Source organism: Folsomia candida, unplaced genomic scaffold, assembly GCF_002217175.1.
Source record: "Folsomia candida strain VU population unplaced genomic scaffold, ASM221717v1 Fcan01_Sc010, whole genome shotgun sequence".
Lineage (NCBI taxonomy): Eukaryota > Metazoa > Arthropoda > Collembola > Entomobryomorpha > Isotomidae > Folsomia > Folsomia candida.
The window spans coordinates 2,803,793-2,826,950 of record NW_019091202.1 but is presented as its reverse complement, the minus strand read 5'-3'; the positions used below and the strand labels follow the sequence as shown (position 1 = coordinate 2,826,950).

Here is a 23,158-nt window from a genome sequence, read left to right as displayed (position 1 = left end):
CACTTTGTGAACGTCATATATTACGTTATCAAAAAAACACCGGTTTTTAGGCCAGCAATCCATCCCTCTTATATTTTACTAATGTTAAGTTGAAAACGAGATAGATATATCCATCCCAAAACCCCCACCCATCTTTTTGGTAACATTATTATTGGACGTCCCCTTTTATTCTTTGGTGGAGCATATATATGTAAATACATTCGTGGCCTTCGCTCTGGTCAGTTATATTAATCCTGTCCTTTTTACCAGTCGTCAAAACAACAACCTCTTCCATTGTTACAAACATGACTGAAGGACAGTAACACGCTTGGGGGCTGTACAAAAAACATGTAATCCGTTTTCAGATAATTTTGACCTCACCCTACGGTGTTACGTATGAATATATGTCTCATGTTATAATTAACATTGAAGGATGCCTATAACTACGACCCTCGGCATCAAATCGATCGCATCCTTTTTGCACGGTCACTTTAGTAAAGTTCATTGACTTGGCTTCTGCAATGCATGAATATTCCAGCTCATTCCAAAAGTATGAAACATGGTCACCTTACCTCGCTCGCTATTATCGATACCGTAATAGGGAGCACTACCGTGTCTAGTATTGTGACTAGGGCTTCCCACAAGACGGGACAGTCTTGTCTTGTCTTGACAAGACGGGATAACAAGACGGGACAAGACGGAAATTTACGTCTCGCGTTTTGGCAAGCAAGACGGGACACGGGACGGGACAAACAACGTCTTGGCCCGTCTTGTCTCGGCAAGACGGGACGTCTTGCGACAATTTTAATATGATAATTTCGTCTCGGAATTCATCAAAACTGAATTTAAAACTTAACACAACGATGGTATTTGTTCAGTAAAATATAACTTAAGTGAAATTGTAATTCACTTAAAATGGAAATTCGATCGAAACGAATCATCGAGTATTTTTCGGATAGCTTTATCTAAACCGTTGTCATGAAATAGAATTTAGAATTTAGAATTTTGTGTACAATACGAACATGAAGTCAAGTCTTGAGAACATAAATTTCCAAACAAGCAGTTTCCCATCAAACCAAAACAGAGGTTTTCCGTTTTAGGGATGTCAAAGCTCTTTTTCCCACTCCCCTGTGTAATGTGATTTTTACCAGTCGAAACCTTGGTTAAATTATTCTGTAATTAGCAAAAACAATTTGTATCATGCATCCTGAAGAGAACTTAAATTTTGTGAATGGATTTAAAATTTAACCCATTTAAAACATGTACGTCCCGCGTGGTCCCGTCTTACACGGGACGGGCAAGACGGGACGCAAGACAAGACGGGACAGCTTGTCGTCCCGTCTTGTCTTGATATTTCGTCCCGCAGATTCTAACAAGACGAGACAAGACGTATAATCTTGTCTTGTCCCGTCTGGTGGGAAGCCCTAATTGTGACGGTACCCTCGTAGAAAACTGGTATTAAATTATTACCGAACGGAGTACATATTTATGCTTGGAAGTTACATAAAAGGTTAATATGAGCATGTCAAAAACAATGGGATTTTATTTCTAACGTACTACATGAACGTTCCCAACATACACTTCTAAACCTGGACATGTTATCCTTCCCATGGTAAATATAGACCCTTCCTGTGAGAAAGGGACCCTTCTTCCCTCAGTCTTTCTACAAACCGCAACCTAGCATCACGTTACAAAGTTCATAAATTCCCGTTCAAATTACACACATTCGGAAATATAAATAAAATGTGTACAAGTTCCAGTTCTCGAAAGCATGAATCTTGTGATGCATCTGACATCGCAGCAATGCTTGTGTTAATCCTTGTCGCGGTTATTTTTTTGGTTTTTACTATAATTTTTGTTGTTAACGATTGCTCCCGGGAGGCGCAGATTCACCTGAATGCCAAGTCTGGCAAATGGGAGGCTTCTGATTGGTCGTTGTACGACGCAAGTACCCCGCCCGGTGGGGATAGTAACGCTACCCGGGTGAAAATTAGCTTCACCCGGGTAACCCCATATTTTACGGGGGGTTCGTACAGTTTGGATTTGGGGCTCAACTTCGTCCTCGTCCAGACCTGGGGAGATGAAAGACTGGTGGTTAAATCCGATCCGGAAGATGGTGAGTCCAAGCAAAGCTTGTTTAAGCGGGTTTTGAATTTAAATTTTTGAATCTCAACTATCCCTTCTTCCCTGTCTTCAAAACATACATACCTATGTACCTGTTCAAAAAAAACTTTTTCATTCAAAACTCAGTCGTCCTGATTTCTGAATGAAAACTTTCTTTCACACTCATCCTTAGTCAATTTCTCTCAAACTCGCTTCATCTGGCTTCATTTCTTATTTCCCCCCATGTATTAAGCATAGGGTGAAAAATGAATGAGTGCGATATCCTTTCATTCACAGTCACTCATCTGAAATGCAGGGGTGGGCAAGATACTTGGTCAAGATACAAGATAAAAGATACAAGATAGTATCTTTATCTTGTATCTTGGTCGCCTGATCAGAGAAGTATCTTGTATCTTGTATCTTGTATCTTTTAGAAAGTCGAATAGTATCTTGTGTAAGTATCTTATCTAGATATGCCTGGCAAAAAAGTATCTTAAGATAGTTTTGTTAAGATACAAGATACTTTTTCTCAAAATTCCGTCAAATTCTTAAGTCAAAGTCAATTTCGTACTACTGGCAGTCAATTTGACTATGAATTTGTCGTAACCAGAATTTGGCGAATTTTTAGTTTATGTTTTGCCAATTTGTAAAAAACTTCTACATACATATGTACATATATTCATATATATATACATATATATACATGTATTTATGTATATATGTTCATGTGTACTCGTACATTTGTACACGTACATGCACATTACATGATATGTACCTACGCTGAACTAGTGTATATATCTTATAGGGTTTTGACAAGCAGGGAATATTGTAAAAATAATACTAACTTCTTAAAAATATGTATGTTAGGTAGAGTTCTAGTTTTTCGAAATTTTTCGAAGTATACGCACTGGCTACAAAATTTGTAAGATGATTGTAGAACGATTTTAAATTTTGTACTCACTAGATTTTTTCGTGCAAATTATTAAACATGACCAATTGGGCATGAATACCAAGCTAAAAAAAGAAAGTATCTTATCTAGTATAAAAGTATCTTAAGATACATATCTTGTATCTTGTATCTTGACTACTCAATCTTTAGGAAAGTATCTTGTATCTTGCATCTTGTGAACTTGAACAAGATGTATCTTTTATCTTGTATCTTATATCTTATCCTAGAAAGTATCTTATCTTGTATCTTGTATCTTACGACCAAAGTATCTTGCCCACCCCTGCTGAAATGACTAAATCCTTCACTCATTTTCATTCAACATTATTCTCTCTCATAATCAGTCACAAGAATGAAAGTGAACAGGTATGATTCAAAAGGCGACTTTGAAACATGTTTATCTCCCTAGGTTTTTTCAAATCGAAGATTTGATTACTTATAAAAATTCAATAAGTATTATGTTTTATACAAAGATATGTAAATATGTAGTAAGTAGGCTAATTTTTTTTATTTTTTTTTCCTCCATGACGAAATTACTTGTAGGTTTGAAATGTATTTTATTTTCTTCGCATGGAAAAGAAAATTAAAGTTTTTATGAATCTCCTAACTTTGTAACATATAAATTTTTAGAAGCAGTAAAATCTTACTTTGCAAATATTTAGAAAATGGACACGTTTTAAAATTGCTCTTTAAATATATGTATCGATGAAGGGATCTTTGAGACAATAATTCAAATTCAAAATTCAAATTCAAAACCCACATTCAACAGAAAGTCAACTCGTTTTGAAGAAAGGAAGCTTTTCGAGATTTTGTGAAAATTTGGTGCCATTCATAAATATTTTAAAATTTTATCATACATTTGTTTCGCTTTGTTTTGTTTTAATAGCGTTGCAAAGGTTGAATTTTAATCAAATATGATTCCATTTTGATTCGCAGTGAAGAATACAGCGACAATTAAGGAAACGAAGGGGGAGCAGATTTCCATCTGGAAACCATCCCTGGCCACGGACCCGACCTCTTGTTCCGGCCCTGGCAACCTGATTGGGGACGAATCCTGGCTCCACGGGGATGGACGGGTTTGTGCTAAAGTTTCAATTTTATCCATCACTGCTTAGCGAGTAATTTAACCTCTTAGCGACGAAATACACGAATTCATTGTACTGCATAAATCACATTGGCACCAAGATTTCTAAAAAAGAGAGTATTTCTTTAATACTTTGTGGAAAACTCGATGGTAAAAAGTAGATTTTTTCTTCCCAAATTTTTAAAACTTTCCCTATACCAACCAATGTTATAGACAGGATTTATCGTGCATTTCGTCAATAATTAGAAAGTCGTTGAAATTTTAATTAGTTAGTATTTATCAATTATGAAATCAGCACGGTATCGAAGGGAAATATAAAAAATCAACTTAACACTGCTTCTCAAGAGAGCAGGAGAAATTTGGAGTTGGAGTAGTTTCTTCGGACTATTTTTTTTTTCGTTTGATGCTATTTTTCCAATTTTTTTGGTCTGGCCCAAGGTCCGAAATAACCTCTGCCATGATGGCAGTGCCATCCGGTGAGGTAACTTTATGTAGACTGCCAAATTGTATTTGGGACCTAGCGCCAGACCACAAAATTTATCCCCTGCACGTTTTCATCATGTTGCAAACTAATTTGACAAACGTGAAGCAGGCATTGTTTTAGGCACTCAAATTCCCACAAATTGCGCTATCATCGTTTGAGAACTGGCATAACTGTAGGCTAAACCATGCGGGTAATGTCGTTACTAAGGAAACTTGTCTTGCGCCGCTTTCTATAATTTGAAACCAGTGAAATTTTAAGATGAACTTGAGTGGCTCCTTAGTTTTCGAAATGATTGTTAAAGGGGTAAATGAGTTTAATCTCCTTAATCCAGGTGTACCGGACGCAACACGTCAATCTCATCTTACCTCTGTCCCGCAAAGGAAATTCGAGCAGCCCAGCCCCTCCCACGAAGGACTACTTTCTGGACATTTTCTCCACCCGGGAATTTCTCGCTGGGGTCGTCCTCGAGTGGAAGGGAGAGGATCCCGTCAGCTTCAAGAGGGACGAGGAGGAGGCCGAGAAACGGAGGAAATCTGGCAACTATACCGCACCTCGGCCCAGTCTGGTCATACATAGTGATTCAGCCCGTTGGCGGGTGGGTTACAGCGTGGGAAAATGTGAGATGAAGGAGGCCCTTGGCGACAAAGGGTCCAATTTTATGAGGGAGTTGGCCTGCCTCCGAGTGGGGTTTAAAATTGAGAGGGTGATTTCTAAGTGAGTAGGTGAAAAATAGGGGAATCTTTGTTCATGCAAAATTCGTTGGTATTTTTTGCTACTTCCTGTCACAAATTTTGATTGTTTTTACATTTGTTTGTTTTGGATGTCGTAAAACTGGTAATAATATGCTCCGAAAATTTATAAATATGTACAAAATATACGAATAAAGACACATCCTCTTTAAAAACATGTTTTTAGCTACTTGGTAAAGAATTCTTAATAACCGTCTTTACCGAGCTCTTGGTAATAACGCGTCCTACAAAAATTATACGGGGTTATTACCGTATCAATACCAAACGGGTAACTAGCCTTCCACCGCAATGTTTTAAGTTATCTTTATAATTTTGGTAATAAATTCCTACGAGCCGGTAATTATATCCTACAAATTTAGATAACACTCTTTACCATAATTTTCATTAAGTGTAGTAAAAATTTTTCCCGTTGTGGTGCTGATGAGATCTACATTTTGGTGTAGTTTATTACCATAGAGTCAGGCATTTTAATACATTTGGTATGAATTGTGAGACGCTACTCAGTGGCGCATTTTTCACTTTTAGTTTTCGCTCAGCTCAACTCGAGTCAACATGGCGAAATTAATTCGCGTGTCCAATTCTGCCCGTGGAAAAAAACTGATAAAAACATCTGGAAATTATACGGAATTTTTGGAAACAGGTAAGTATAAAATTATCATATGTATACACCATCTTAATAGGTAGTAAAGTAAGCAAGAAAATAATCTCTAGTAAATAACAATATCATGTTTTTATTTTTTCAGTGAGCCAAAAATTTGAGTTGGAAATTGGAACAGAGATTTTTCTGCAAGACGACCAGGGGGCGGAGATCGACGACGAAGCTTTCCCTATCCTTGCTGAAAGCCTTATCACCCCAAATATTGAATTCTTTGTGAAGGGCGAAACACAAACCGAAGTAGAATTGGATCCGGCCTCTCCAGTTTCATCAATAATTTACGGTGAGCAATTTATCAAATTTAAATTATTTCTAGTCTGCAGCTTAAACAATTTATCGTATCTTTTTAGTTGCACGTCCTGATGAGTCGCCGATGTCCAGTAATGGTTTCCGAAGAACACAAATTTTCAATGAAGTTGATATTTTCACACAGGTTACAATCAGTTAATGATATTTATAGCTGTCTGAAAATAATTATCTAAAATTTTAATTTTTGAAGATTGTGAACGCTGCAGTGACTGAGAGCGCCGAGATTTCCCGTTTAGTTGCAGAGTGCAATGAGAAAAACTGCGTCGATAAAACGTCGTCGACAACTTTAATTAATGAATTTGTTGCAAAGCTAATAGAGGTGAAAGGGTGAGTCGCTAAAGCATTCTTAATATTTAATAATAGATTTAAGTTGACAAATTTAATTTCAGGCTTTCTCCTACAACCTCTGACCAGAAACACTTAGCAGCTGCAATAATTAAGCTACTGCCTTCATTGAGATATTCCAAGTCAGTAGAGGGTCTGGTGAGTGAAGATTTCGTGAATTATTTAAATGTGCTCTTGTATCGAGAATTTTTAGAAATTCTCAATACAAGAGCATTTTTAATCTGCAGGACATTTTGTTTGATGACGTCAACCGATGTGGACTCATCCAAAATCGACTGAAGACGATTCATCGGAATTTGAAGGGGGAACAGAAGAGTGTCAGTAAAAAGCGGGAGTCGACTACTTCAAATTCCGGCCCTAAAAAGAAATTCTCAAGACCAGTTCCCGAGAATTTCGAATTTAATCAGGAACTAGTCGACGAGCTCAACTCTACTTGCACAAAGGACGGAGTTGTGAAAATAAAGCAGCTGATGACGGATACGCTAGGTCATCGTAATATTTTAAGAAGCGCTGGGGATAAGTCCATCTTAAAAATTTACAGAAAATTTTCCGAATGTAACTTCATGGTATTTACATATTTTTGGAAATTTCCAAAACAATTTGAGTTGACTATTGTCTAATTTAGCACTTAAATAATTTCGCAGATTAACTATGAGTTTAAAACTGGCCTGGATTAGCAGAAGGAATTGTCAAGAAAGCCAAGGAGATCAGCAAGTCACCAGCGCTTTTAAAGTTTATTTCGGAAGAATACGGTATTTTTTAAATATGTATTTAACGTTGGATTAGGTGACTCTTCGCCTGTGACGTCATGTGTGTAAAAATCTGCACATTTTTACTCATTTCTCTGTTCTGGGATTTTATATAAAAATTCTATCAAGTGATTTCGTAGTCAGCAAGCTGATTAATAGAATGGCGATAAGATTTTTAAAGATGATAAGCCAAATCTGTTGAAACCTAATTTTTCTCCTCCTTCAGAACGTATTAAAACCTAGAGTGCATATTTTTAATAAATTGGTGCTGACTTGCTCTACAAAATGACCTGATAGAATTTTTAAATAAAATCCAAGAACAAAGAAATGAGTCAAGATTTTTACACCAGTGACGTCACATGCGATGTATTACCTAATCCAACGTTAAACAGCTACTAAAACTACAAGAGAACACTACCAGTACTGGGACAATTAATTTACGACATCTCTTTTCAGGTAATTGGGACAAGAGCATTTTTGGCTTTCTGACTTTGTCGTACTTGATCCCGCACACCGCACAAGGAAAAGGGAACGGAAACCGTTGCAAAACCAGTGACGCTAAGGGTCGAATTTTATCTTTCTATAAAGTATGCTAAGTAACTAAGGAATTATTCATTAATTAATTCCATGTCATAGTCAAAATGTTTCTTCTGGTCAGACTGGAACACTTCTTCAGTCAATTCTTGACACGTGGAAGAAGGAGACAACTCAGCCGAACTTACTTTGCATTGGAGACGATTCAGCAAATCTGACCAACTTTTTCATCGTCTGCGATGGCGTAATTCTTCCGCTGGACTCGAAAAATTCGACAGAAGCCATTGACTCCCTTTTCAAAGCCCATTATGTTTTTGGCACAGATTATGACGTCAACCTGAAGGGTTTGTGGAAATTCGTCCAAGTATACATTTACAAGTTAGAGGTGGATTCGCAGCTCCCAAGAAGAGTCAAGGAGGTCTTCAGCCAATTGCAGCAGTTATTTTAGTGTGAACTCTTGGAAATGTTTGTCTGTGTTGATTGTGACAAGGTAGTGTTAGGCAATAAGGAATTTCAGGAACATGTTAAATATGTACATAACTATGCGGAATTTAGTTTTAGGAAAATTGTATGTCCTCACGCTAATTGCTTTATAGAAATTTTTACCTGGAGTGGGTTTTTGAGGCATATTAAGATGCACAAAGATGTCAATCCACCGATAGAGATTGATATCCCAGTAGAATCAAATGCTAGTAGTCAATTAGGTTTGTTCGGTGAAGATGAAAATGAGGATGTAGCCGGAGGTATCGAAAATATTTCCGTAGAGACAGGAATCGAATTTATGATAGAACAACTTAGTGAATTTTGCTATTCGTTACTTGCAACTGGCCTTACTAATTCCAGTATAGACTTAATTGTTAAACAATTGTCACACACCTTTTCTCAGAGTTTTGATTTAATTTTAAAAATTGTGAAGCCATTTTGTGAACAGGAGTATGACACACTAAATTTGAAAATAAAGCCATTGTTGCAAGCTTTCCGGAAGGTAAAATCTGTCTATCAAAGGCAAAAACTGTTTGCAGACAAAGATAAGTTACTTTTCCCTGTAGAAATTTCGTTGGGCTGTAGAGAGGAATTAAGAATTAGTAATTATAAAAGGAAGCAAGTATTTGTAGCTGAAACATTTATGTACGTACCCTTACTCAAAACTTTGGAGAAAATTCTTTCTGTTCCACATTTCAAAAATTATTTTCAGTCTGATCAATGCTTAAGTGACAAAAATTATTCATGCTACAGTGCGTCTCAAAGTTTTAAAGAAAATTTATTATATTCAGGTCACCCAAACTCTTTACAACTTCAAATTTTCTACGATGACTTTGAAACTGTCAACCCGTTAGGATCTAAGCGGGGTGTTCACAAATTAGGGGGGATTTATTTTGTATTACGAAATCTACCAGACTTTTTGAATTCTGAATTAAGCCAAATTAATTGATTAGCGCTTTTTTATTCTGAAGATGCAAAGAAATACGGAATTAATTCAATATTTAAATATTTGCTTCCAGATTTGCAAAAGCTAGAGCGTGATGGAATTACGGTAGCAGGACTTGGGACAATTTTTGGTAGTTTGTGTACATTAGTGTTTGATAACTTAGGGGGTAATTCTCTTCTAGGATTTTCAGAATCTTTCAATTCAAATCACTATTGTCGAATCTGCTGTATTTCCAAAGACGAAGCTCAAAAAAATTTCAGACATGAAGACATGATAGTTAGGAATAGAGAAAATTATGCTTATCATTTATTGCAAAAAAGTCACGGCGTACAACGTCCTTGTATTTTTAATGAGCTGCAATATTTTAATTTTCTCGATTCTCCAACTGTTGACATCATGCACGACCTGTTAGAGGGCGTAGTGCCTTATGAAATCAAACTTGTTTTGCAAAAATTAATATATTTAGGATGCTTTACAGTAGAAATTTTGAATCAACGGATATTAGCCTATAATTTCGGATATATTGACTCAAAAAATAAACCCAGTCCCATAAGGCTAGATATGGTAGGGAACAAAATAGGTCAAAAAGCTGCGCAATCATGGTGCTTGATTCGCCATTTGCCAATTATTATCGGCGATCTCATTTCCGATGAAAAGCATCTAAAATTTTGGGAATTACTTTTACAACTTTTAGAAATAATGAGTTTGGTTTTCTGTAGACAATTTTCTGAGATAAGTTTGGATACGCTGAACAATTTAGTGTGCTCCCATCACAAATTGTTTGTAGAAATTTTCCCAGAAAGTCGTCTAATTCCCAAGCACCATTTCATGTGCCACTATGCATATGTAATTAGACGCTCTGGGCCACTAATTTCTCTTAGGACTATGAGGTTTGAAGGAAAACACAATTATTTCACACAGCTTGCAAGTAATCTCAAAAACTTCAAAAATATTTGTTATTCTTTGGCAATGCGGCACCAGCAGTATAGCTCAGTTATGTTCAAAAATACTGCATCTGAAGAAATAAGATGTGACAACATTTATTGTGTAAAATTATCCCATTTTTCAAACTCATTTGACGTAATTGAGTTGTTAAGAAAGGTTCCAGAGTTTGTGAATTGTGATTTAGAAACTGATATATTTACATCAAATCAAGTATGGTACCGACATTATAATTATAAATTAAACTTTGTGATATGTCTTAGCATGGGAGATATTTATCCAAACTTTGCATTAATTTCTGAAATTATATTAACAAACGATGACAATTGTTTCTTCGTCGTCCAGGAATTGCATGTAGATTACTTCGATCGACATTATTTTTCATTTAAAGTTAAATACTCGGATTCTATGTTTAGTATTGCTAACGTGAAAGAGTTATATATACTTGATTGCTTTGAAATAATGCAAAATTGTAAAACGGTTGGTAATTATATAAGTGTACGACAAAAATTCTAAAATATTTAGCTTAATTTAAATTTTATGTAAATCTGTATATACATGTGTATGTATGTAACACAATAGTTTGCATTATACTTTAATTTTATAATTTAAGTATTTTATAATTTGAGTTTTTTAATTTAATAATTTAATAATATAATTATGCAAGCATGTTTCAAAATGATTTTGCAATAAATATAATTGATTGAAAGATTATTGTAAAGAGAAACAAAAAAATCTATTCTTTTCGGTGGAAATCTGTACAACATTTGGTAATAATGGGGTATACGTAATACAAAGCATTAATACCGGGGTGAATAGCACACCGTGCACAAAGTGGTATGGTTTATTACCAGGCGGTAGATATTTTACTACATATTGTAGTACATCTGTCATACATCATAGTATGAATTTTATCCCAAAAAGTGTTCTTTATTACCACTTCGGGTTCAATAAATTTCTTTACCAGCCGGTGGTTATTATTACCGTTTCTGCAGAGTCATATACGTGTGCATTTTGGTAATGATTTGGTAATGATTTTATTTAGAGTGTGCAGTTGTCACATGATACATCACCATGTTTTTGTTATGTTGAACTCTGCACAATGACAATTTCCGGCACATTATGCTTTCCTAATTATTCGTTACAATTCAGTAAATATATAAACTTAATTATCATAAATTCCCCATAATCCGTCCAGAACTCATGAGAAGAGAACTCTTGCCGTGTACCGATTGAATTTTGGGAAAAGTTCGCTTCAATATGTGCATCTCACTTGAATGGAAAATATGTTTTTCAATGGGAAAAAATGGATCCATTTACTTTTCAGAAGGGCACATAAACTTATCCTTAAACGTGTAAAAGGATACCGAGCAAGGTGATGGTCTGGTGGATGGGTCACTTTGGGAACGTCCATATATTACGTTATAAAAAAACACCGATCTGTACACCACTAACCCACCCCTTTCGTATTTATGTATTTAGAGTGTAGGAAGGAATATGATCTAAAAAATCGCAATTTCTGCCAACGTAATATATGGACGTTCCCTAGATACCCTTTTCTATCCCCAAATTTAGTAGTATCCTTCCCATAATAAAAATACACTTCCTGTGAAAAAGCTACCCTTCTTCCCGCTGTCTTTCTACACACCGCATCACGTACATATTTATGTCCACGTGGCAACAAAGTTCATAAATTTTCCGTTGCACAATATTTTTGGAAATATACATAAACTAATTCTTTAAAAAAAAACTTAGGTGAGGCTTGCTTAAAAGGAGAAAACAAGATGCTATCATCGTGTAGTAACATAATATGCTGAATCAATGTTCATTTCATGATTTGTAATTTTCGGTAAACAAAACAGCAAAGTATATGCGTTTGGGACCATTTGCCTTGCCGTGGGCCGTGATTAATTGAATACAAAAATGCCATCTTACATAAATATTAAAATTTTGCTATAATTAACCTTTGTTAATTTGTGATTTAGCAATCTTTGAATATATTTCTAGCATAGGTTTACATTTAAAAAATATTCATGTTCTGCTATTGCATGTAATATTGTATACTAGTGTAGAACCCCATCGATCGACGTGCAAAATAGGCCCGTCGATAAGCCCGTTACCCCAACATTAGTGAAGTTAGCCTCTCCTGTTCTCTCTGCATAAGAGTGGAGAGAGAAAAGAAGATGCTAACTTCTCAACTAAGCCACCGACCGGTCGCTGGCTGGGTCGCGACCCAGCCAGCCAGCAGCGATACACTCGCCTGCTTTATATAGTTTAGATTAGAAATTAACTTATACGCTTGGTAAATATGATCAGAAATAGATAAAATTAACCAAAAAGTTATGTATTGTTCCATACGACGTATTTACCGCATGTATGTAACAAATTCTCTGAACACTAATAAATTTTAAAATTATTTTAATTCACAAAACGGCCCACGGCGAGACAAATGGTCCCAAACGCATATACTTTGCTGTTTTGTTTACCGAAAATTATAAATCATGAAATGAACATTGATTCAGCATATTATTTTACTACACGATGATGACATCTTGTTTTCTCCTTTTAAGCAAGCCTCACCTAAGTTTTTTTTAAAGAATTAGTTTATTTTTTTGTTTTTAAGTCTCTTTAAGTGGTCACCAATAATAATAGTAGGTACTAAATTAAATCCTCATAAGCCCGGATGCGTTGCATTGGGTGTAGATTGAGGCATACCAAATTAAATTCCCCCATCAACCGTGAACTCATAGTCAACAAATATGTATGTATACACACTGTTGGAAATCTCTAATAGAATTCTAAGTGGTTGCTACTGCTTACAATTAGTATTAAAATTATGCGGGTAAGAATTTACTACCGATATAGTAAAGCTTTAATATCGACCTATTACCGCACAGTAGTACTAATGAATACCACTTTGGTAGTCAATTTTTATACTGGATTTCTGAAAGTGTATACATACAGGCACAGGTTTACATACAGATCTTACATGCTTCTATTGTGCTTGTTGCTAATAGAAACGTGGATTTATCATAAGTTATGAAGAACCATTATAATTAACGTATGTATTATAACTGGTTGCGGATGCTACCAAGAAAAGTTTTTCATTTCTTATCCGATTTCGCTCGGGTTTGTTTTAGATAACGCGTTATAGACTTCTGCACATGAAAATCAGGGTCTCGCACTATCATTGCATGGTAAAAGTGAATTTGCCAGTCGTTTGAAAGTTTAAAATCGATTTTAAATGCGTTACAATAAGATTGTCATCTCCCTCGAATTGACGGGCATCATCTACCCAGCAAGGTCTGCACGATTGCCTTTTACACCATTTTGATACGATTAGTCGTTTTGCCACAATCTTTGGCAGAATATTTGAAGGGGGGGTCTGATTGCATACTAAGGCTTCGCCGTAACCATGCATTTTTTCATGTGATCATGGTTACTATGCCTCACCTAAGAATAAATAAATAAAATGTGCACAAGTTCCACTTCTCCGGAGCGTGATTCTAAAGAAGACGAACAGCGTTTAGTACACTTAGTGATACTCTTTTGTGCCATTTGGATTTGTAGTGCCATTACTGCAATAGCGTGTCACTTCCTGCTGACGTCGATTCACCTGGAAGAAAGATCCGGTAAATGGGTGGCTCCAATTGGGTGGAGGTACGACCAAGGTTTCCCGCCTAGTGGGGATAGCAACGCGACCGGGGTAACCCCATATTTTACGGGGGGTCCTTCCGGTTTAGATTTGGGCCTCAACTTTGTCCTCGTCCAGACCTGGAAGGATGATAGATTGATGGTTAATTCCGATCCGGAAAATGGTGAGTATTTATGTAGGCATGTCTTATACATATGCGGGTTTTGAATTTGAATTTTTGCGTCTCAACTTTCCCTCCTTCCATGCATTCAAAAAAGCCGATTTTTAAGGTGTTTATCTCGTTATGTTTTTTTTTTAATTGACAATTTTATTCCACCTAGAAATCGAAAATTATTAGATTTACAAAGTTAGCTTACAAGGGAAGGTCCCCGACTGCCTATCGTGTCCAGGGTACCCATCATGTTTTTTAGAATCTACTAGGACCCCAGATGAAGGATTCATATTTCCGTGTAAAACTCATATTTGGCTTCGTGCCGTGGCGCTAAATCCGCCAAATTTGAATGTTTTTATTTTTGGAACCGCCATAACTTTTGAAATCCAGGACGTATTTTAAAAAATTTTGGCAAAAATCATGATAAGGAGTTCAATATTCGTATTCCATGACGTTTTTCCCAAAATTATCGCTTTTAACTTTTCGCAAAATTTCGTAATTTTCTTACAAATGGGGGTTCGTCGAAAAAATACTAAAAATATCTCAAAAATTAGAAATTTTTTATTTTTATTTTTTTTCTCGAAAATTTCGACTTTTGTGATCATTTTAAGCATAACATTTTGAAAATCCGACATAAACTGCAAAAGTTATGAGGGTTTGAAATTGGTCGAAAATGCAAATTTTTAAGTTTGGCGCCAAGCCATGGCGCCAAATATGAGTTTTACACGTAAATATCAATGATTTCTTCATCTGGGGTCCTAGTAGATTCTAAAAAACATAGTGGGTACCCTGGACACGATAAGCAGTCGCGGACCTTCCCTTGTTAGAATTACGATTTCTTTGTTCAATGAGAACATACATATATAAGTTTTTATTATTTAACCGAAAAAATACACTCGTATTTTCTCATGGAAATATAAAATGCGAATTTTAAGCTCCTAACTTTGTAACCCTTAATGTTACCAATTTTTAGAATGAATAAAATCTTACCTTGTCAAAACCGCATGGAGATGAACCCGTCTCAAAATTACAATTTGAGTACATTGAAGAGGGGAACATCGAGACAGAAAAATTCAAATTTATCCATACCCCGCCTACAAAAGATCCTTAATCAATTTTAAAGAAATATAATTGCTACAACTTTATGGAAACGAGGCCCCTATTTTTGATAATTGCATGACACTTGTTTCTCTGTTATTTTCATTGAACAAATGTACATAAAACCTTTAACTTAACTGTATGTAAATCAGGGTATGCTACCCCGGGTTTTTGGGGTATTGCGGTATTGCGGGGTTTGGTGGGTTTTGGGGTAGCAAATTTGAGCAATACCCACGGGTAGTCGGGGTAGTCGGGGTTTTCAAATTTTACAAAACATGATAACAGGGCATTGCTAGCAATTCAACAAATTAATTACTTTTTAAAATATAATTAACAAGCACTTTTGTAGCGAAATTACTGAAAAACTGATTTTTTTCCATTAATTTCTGAACTTAATACGTGAGACACTGACTCAGTTTGCCCCCATAATCCCTACTGCCCCGACTACCCCGACTACCCGCAAAACCCAGGTAAAACCCCGGGGAATGGGTTTTCAATAGCAAAACCCCGGGATTTTCCTTACCCAGATGCAAATGTTTCCATTTAACAGTGAAGAACAAAGCGACGATTAGGGGAAAGAATGGGGAGCAAATTTCCATATGGAAACCGTCGATCGCCACGGACCCGACCTCTTCCAGCAACGTGATCGGAGACGAATCCTGGCTCCACGGTGATGGCCGGGTTTGTGCTAAAGTTTCAATTTTATCCATCCCTTCGACATACATGTAACCTCTTTCGTACCACTGCTTTTTTAATACAATTTCCCTTCGGTGCGATGTTATGTAGATTTCCTAATTACACCTGATAGCAACTAATTAAGCTTTTCAACCAGTACCAAATTTTTAAGTGTTTTTAAAATGAAAATGCAAAAAATCCACTTTTTAATATTGATCAGTATAGGGAAAATTGCAAAATTTTAGAGGATAAATATCAAGGAAAATTCACTTTTTACCTTCGAGTTGTCCACAAAATAATAAAAAGAAATGTTATTACTTTTGAGAAATTTTGGTGTCAAGGTAATTCATACAAATGTGTGTACTTTGTCGTGAAAAGGTTAAGCAGTCTAGCACGTGCTAGTAAATTATGTACGGGAGGGGAGATAAATTTCAAATAAGTGAAGTTTTAAGATCACAGACACACCTTACTTTACAAATGTATAACTTAAATAATTGCAATCTCCTTAATCCAGGTGTACCGGACGCGACACATCAATCTCATCTTGCCCCTGTCCCTTCACGCAAACTTTACCCCTCTCGCTAACGACTACTTTCTGGACATTTTCTCCAACCGAGAATTTCTTGATGGAGTAACCCTCGAGTGGAAGGGGGAGGATCCCGTCAGCTTCAAGGGGGACGAGGAGGAGGCCGCGAGACGGAGGAAATCCGGTACCTACACCGCACCTTCACCCAGTCTCGTCATAAGTAGTGATTCAGCCCGTTGGCGGGTAGGCTACAGCGTGGGGAAATCCTCCGAGTGGAGTTTAAGGTCGAGAGGATTATTTCTAAGTAGGGGATAGCTGAGGGTAATTTTGTTCCTGAATAATTCATTGGTATTTTACATATTATTGAGATTTATGTATGTACAACTTGTATTAGAATCATGCCTTATATAAAAAAAATCATTCAAAACTCAGTCCCCTTGATTTGTGAGTGAAGATTTTCATTCACGTACATACACGTCATTTTCGAATTCATTTCATTTCCACTTCATCCGACCGCATTTCTTACTTCTCCCCAAATATATTGAGCATTAATAATGCGAAAAATGAAAGGAGTATGAAATCCTTACATTTGCGGTACTTCATGTTATATGATGGAATCATTCAGTCATTTTCATTCAAATGATAGAAAATTCATTTTCATTCACTCTCATTCATTGTCACGATCATTCCACAGAATGAAAGTGAACAGGTATGCATATAATATGCGACATCACTCGATATGCAGATGACCATCATTAGTAACACAACTTCATAATTATTGATTAGATTCGTTCCAATTCCGTAAATTAATAATTTGCAAATTTCTATCTTTTATCTGTCCTCTGGGAAGAGGATGCGAAAGACAACGTAAATGTGTACATACATACCGAGTTTTAGCAAAAATGCGTATGGATTACAAACGTGCTAAATAAATAATTTGAATAATTGTTGCTATATATTTATTTTCAAAATTTTATTTTTATATTCAGAATTCGGAAAATATTATTGCTACCAGCTACCCGGGGGTATTTACTACGTTAAATCCTCACTATCTAGTGTTACGTTTACACATTGTGGGGAAGATTTATTACAATGTGGGGTAAAACATTATCACAATTTGGTTAAGTCATGTGGGCTCCCGTTTGGTGATGATTCAATACCGTTTTGCTAAGAGTGTATGCAAATTCAACCGCATGGTAACCCTGTAATTTTTACCACGATAGGGGGCTGAGCAGGATTTAGTTTCTGCATTATGTTACCTTTCGGTGATAAATTATCACCAAAGCGATATAATTGCATGGTATCTCTGCCCGTGGTAATTGTATCACAAAATTCTTAAGAGTTACCTTAACCTTAAGAGTGTACGATGTAATTTTGATATGTATGTATGTATGTATGTATATTCATTCAATACCCGACTACCGTCTTATCTTTTTACAAATCGAGATTTGGACTCGTTTTAAATAAATCGTCTTTGGCCAGAGACTTATTTAACGTGATTTTACCAAACCTGATAAAATCACATCTAACTGCATAACATCAATGTGATGTACATAAATAAATATGGACTTATGTACATACATACGGGTAAAAACATACGTATTTATGAAATGCATAACCACATTCGGGCTAACCTACTATAAGTATTCAATAAACTTATTTACGACAGTTCAATGCGATTGAGAGTTTGCAATATAACCGAAAAATTTCGTTGTCATTGTTTCAATCTATTCTGTTTACGAAAGCCTGCTCAACAGTTTGTGCAATTCTTTGTTCTGGAAAGATAAATCAAACATTATTGGGGTCACAGCATGTATAAATAATTAATCTTTTCCATGGTTATGAGTGTTTAACTAGACCCTCTTAAACCACCCCCTCAACCAATTTATCTCAATAGGGCTACTCAACAGCTAATGTAAGCTGATCCCAAACGTAAAAGTTAAATTACTCGATCGAATTGAAATTAAAAATTAGGCAACCTTGGCTTAGGTTACTTTAAAAATTTATTTTTACTTTATGTTTATTCCCGCTACCTTTTCTTCTACACCATGCGACCTGATTGGATAAATTAAAACTTTTTGTGTGAAAATTTAGTGCACGATTAGGTCGAAGACATATGTATGATGGCAATAAAATTAAACTAGAAATTAATTTTTAAGGTCACCAAATCCTTAAATTTTGAACTTTAAGCATCATTTAACTTTGTTCACATTTAGTATCAGCTTATAGTAGCACTTTCGTAGCCCAATTGAGATAAATTGGTTGACGGAGGTGGTTTTAGAAGGTCTACATATATATCAGTAGACCTGCTATATATATATATATACAGGGTGGTTTAAATGTCAGGCTACAATGGCAAATTTTTCAATGGGAAAAATTCGCAAATCCCCATTAGTTACCGAAATTTTGCCTCTGAAATTCAATATTTTAAGAGTTTTGTCATCAGTGTTCCATGAGCGTTGATAAAAATTAATAAAAATCTCAATCCCAAATCCATAACTAATGGAAATTTACAAATTTTTCCCATTGAAAAATTTTCCATCGTAACCTGACATTTAAACCACCCTGTATTTATATAGTTAAACACCGTGGTTATGTATGCAGTACTATATATATTGTTAGAAATCTCGTATGATCAGGCACGTTTCGATTTCTCCGTGTAAAAGTTATACCCCATTGGAATTAAAATTACGCCTGTCCTTAAAAATTTGCTACCGATGTGGTAATACTTCAATACGGAGCTACTACTTGCTACAAAACTGGATTATTTACTGGATTACTTACTGGATTATTTATCAATACTACTTCGTAGAGTCATACACAAGTACATATATCGATACCAATAAGAGTATCGCTTGGTATTATTTTATTACCGGAGTTCTTAGGGTGTAGATAAAGGCCTGGTTTTATTTTTGGAGGCAGCTCTCTTTCCAGTATTTAGTTGTTGACACTTCTGACGCTAAATTTATTCCAATCCCATGTGCGTTTGAGGTATGTATAAAATGAACTTTTAAACGATTAAGATTAAATAGAGTTTAAAAACTTCCAGATCGTTTCGCTCCACCAGTACAAATTATTCTGCTTTGGCGTGTATGTAAACTCTGCCGTAACGTAAGTACATTTTAATTTTATAAATTTGGCAATTAACCTTTATGTATCCACCAGTTGTATTAAATGCTAATATCGGTTCTACATTATATAACATGCACTTTATGTACATAAGAAGATCACTTGTGCATTAACTTGTGTATTAAAATGAACATAGGCGAGGTCATATTTAAGAAAAAGCTTTGAATTAATGGGGAAATGGAGTTAGTTGGAAAATACCTCAATTTACATACAAAAGCACAAAGGGTTTAATTACAAGTTCCAAATTCTCTGGTTAGCTCACAAGGGACACTCACGACCTGTCGTTTGAGTCCAGGGCACCCACTATGTTTTTTAGAATCTACTAGGGCCCCAGATGAAGGATCCATTCATATTTCCGTGCAAAACTCATATTTGGCGCCATGGCGTGGCGCCAAGGTTCAAAATTTGCATTTTCGACCAAGTTCAAACCCACATAACTTTTGCAGTTTATATCGGATTTTCAAAATTGTATGCTTAAAATGATCACAAAAGTCGAAAGTTTTGAGAAAAAAATAAAAATAAAAAATTTATAATTTTTGAAATATTTTTAGCATTTTTTCGACGAACACCCATTTATAAAAAATTGCGAAATTTTGCGAAAAATTAAAAGTGATAATTTTCGAAAAAATTTCATTGGATACGAAACTTGAACTCCTTGTCATGATTTTTGCCAAAAATTTTGAAAATCCGTCCAGGATTTCAAAAGTTATAGCTGTTTCAAAAATAAAAAACATGCAAATTTGGCGAATTTGGCGCCACGCCATGGCGCCAAATTCAAATGAAGTTGTTTATTATCAGTTTAGTTTAGTATAAAATGTCGTATTATACATTAAATTTATAATAAGATTTTTAGTTGAATTTGAAATAAAACTGTAAACTACGTATGTATGTATGATATTTTTTCATAGTATAACTGGTCTAATCAAATATTCCTTTATACCATTTTGATACCGATTTAGGAACCAGACACTTCGGCCCTTTATCAAAGTGGGTGTGTTGGCATGTTCCCTCTTCGCTACTAAACAATATATCCTTACGACATTTGCCTGCACGAAGGGTCCACTCCTTTTTAGTATCTTTCCCCAACTCACACACATAGTAAGATACGCAATCCCAATCTTCCGAATTTTCCAATCTTACCACCATTTCCCCCTCCTATTTGCAAATATTTTTCGCATCGCCAATTGTTCCATTGTTATAATTTGAACCTTTCGGGATTTCGCATATTGGCGCGTTAACCGCATCTGTTCCGACACAGTTTCCATCTAGTTGGCTGTAAACTTGCAAGTTGCTGCAGGTATCTTGATACACCTCCCAAGAACCATCGTCGTTTTGCCATAGGCATTTCACATAACTTACACAGCTTCCAGGTGCGGGGAAGAACTGACCTCGTTTTTGGCATAGGCCATATGTCCCACGTGATTTGAATATGCTCAGTGGATGGGTCTCGAGGCTGTAATGAATCGGATATTCGACAAATTCGCGTACACAGTAGGATTGATAAGGATGTTCCACCTGAGCTAATGAGGCGTTCGCTGAGGCCAACTTGTTAAACTCGGTCCGCTCATCGCACGTGTACGTGCTGATGTTCCACTTCTTGTTGTCGAGTTTTGTGCATATCGTAAATTTTTTGCAGTCCATAGGATCGCCAAAGACTTGGTATTTACATAGGTCCATAATCCAGGCAAGGTATTGTTCTGACATCTGTCAAATATAACAATTTTTATCGTATTATTTCATGGTGTCAATTAATTCCACGGGTGAATCAGTAAGAAATAGTCGTATCGTGCCAAGTTGTTAATGATTAAACATGTTTCAATCAACCGCCCAGGGGACAAATAAGTAATCAATTAATAGTTTGTTCACTTTGAGTTTGAGTAAAAATTCTGCAGGGTTACATCACCAAGTCCACCTCGACTGATTATCTTTGCAGTCAACCTCAGCACAACAGACTTATCAAGTTCTTACCTTTTCTGACAGGATCAAGGCACGATGTTCTCAGTACCCACCGGGAAATACAGATATCCTTCGTCCACCCATGATAGTATGTGTCATTGGCGAACAAAGGGTTTATCACTTGGTTCGGAGGGCATTTCTTCTCGATACATGGTTTAATGGTAGTATGAGGCCCATATTAATACCTGAATCTCCCCTGTGACTTGGATTCCTGGCATTCTTGGTAAGAATCACATCCGTTGAAGACATATTTTACTGTGGCTAAGAACGGGATTTAGGTAATAAATCCTTAAAATTCGAGGGACAAAAGTATATCGGATATTTATCGTGTTAAATTAGATCTACCTACTTCCCGAGGTATCGTCGCTGGGCAGCGCAGCGGAATGCACAACAAGGGGGAGAAAAATGATGACCGCGCAAAATACAGCAGGAATCCCCATCGCCAAAGTTTTCTAAATCATGCTCGTAATTAACAAATCATCCGTTTTCACAAGTCGATTATACTTATAGCATTTAGTAGGGGGAAATCATTTTTTGTTTAAAAGTACAATAAGTAATAATCAATTTATGAATGTCCTGCCATTGTTACTCTGGTACATATGTATATTAAGTAGAAAAACAGGACAATCATTTCTTAATATGAAATTCTTGTTACATATCTGTATTACGTAACATGAAATGACATACGTATGTACATAGATAATAAGTAAATTTAAATATTCGATGCATTTATTTATAATACTTATACATCGATGTGGAACCGAATATCCGAGATACATTAATATTGACAACCGAGTAACATCCACTAGTAACCTGTCAAGTATTTTATACCTCTTTGCCAGTACAATTTCTAGAAATTATTTGGTATATGTATGTACTTGTCAAACTTTGAGGGCCCAAGATACGAATACATAAATGGGTAATGTTTTATTTTCACGGGTAAAGTATAGGGTATCGCAGAGTTCAAGAATTTAACAATTACAAAATTATTTGCGGGGTCACGATATTTGAACTAAGCTAAACGACCAGCGCCGTACATACAAATGTTTCCCAAACTGACATTAAAAGGAGATCTTCAACCTAATCGTCTGTACTAAAGCAGAAATAACTCGTCCAGCTCTCTATGAAATAAGTACATATGTATGGATATACGTATTTGGTATTTAAGTACACACTTGTTTTAATTTAGACCGAGACTTTGCAATATAACCATAACATAGATACAAACAGGTGTGTATGTATATTGCGTTAGCATTTGCGTTAATTTTTATTTTTTTTTTGCTGTAAAGCCTGCCCAAGAATAAATATATTTAACCAGTTTTGGGTTTGAAGTATGAATCCATAAGAAATTATTGGGGTCACCGTATCAATAACTCATCTTCTCCACGATTCGTTATACATCATTGCGTACGTGTGTAGGTTGTGCTCTTGTTTTAAGTTTGGGGTAAACCCTTGTCCCAATATTTATTTTGTCGTAGACACAATGGATATGCAATGGAAGGTGAATGGAATGTGGGATTTTGTGCCAGTTACATCTTCTGACGATAAATTTATCCTAATTCGAAGCGAATTTCAGATATAAAATAACCTTTTAAAAAGATTTGAGATTCACTCGAGTTTAACTAGTTGATTTATTCTACCACTATTTAAGGCTTCGGAG

The 23,158-nt window shown here is 35.8% G+C and overlaps 1 protein-coding gene and 1 long non-coding RNA gene across 2 annotated transcripts; both read left to right on the top strand.

Moving 5' to 3' along the window:
* The first annotated feature begins 1,493 nt into the window (after positions 1-1,493).
* Positions 1,494-7,500, top strand: LOC110854718. Its single transcript, XM_022103178.2, has 4 exons — positions 1,494-2,095; positions 3,965-4,104; positions 4,928-5,985; positions 7,441-7,500. Exons 1-3 carry the CDS (start codon positions 1,723-1,725, stop codon positions 5,312-5,314), a joined length of 900 nt encoding a protein of 299 aa, XP_021958870.1. The 5' UTR covers positions 1,494-1,722; the 3' UTR covers positions 5,315-5,985; positions 7,441-7,500.
* An 11,745-nt stretch (positions 7,501-19,245) lies between these two features.
* On the top strand, positions 19,246-22,914 carry LOC118436760. The gene is made up of 3 exons (XR_004835690.1): positions 19,246-19,524; positions 21,523-21,721; positions 21,838-22,914. It is a non-coding gene; the product is annotated as an uncharacterized LOC118436760 (long non-coding RNA).
* Positions 22,915-23,158: the final 244 nt, after the last annotated feature.

Coding starts and splice junctions, on each gene's coding strand:
- LOC110854718 (XM_022103178.2), top strand. CDS start 1,723: ATGTGTACAAGTTCCAGTTCTCGAAAGCATGAATCTTGTGATGCATCT. Junction 2,096..3,964: donor TAAATCCGATCCGGAAGATG/GTGAGTCCAAGC, acceptor TTTGATTCGCAG/TGAAGAATACAGCGACAATT. Junction 4,105..4,927: donor GGCTCCACGGGGATGGACGG/GTTTGTGCTAAA, acceptor TCCTTAATCCAG/GTGTACCGGACGCAACACGT.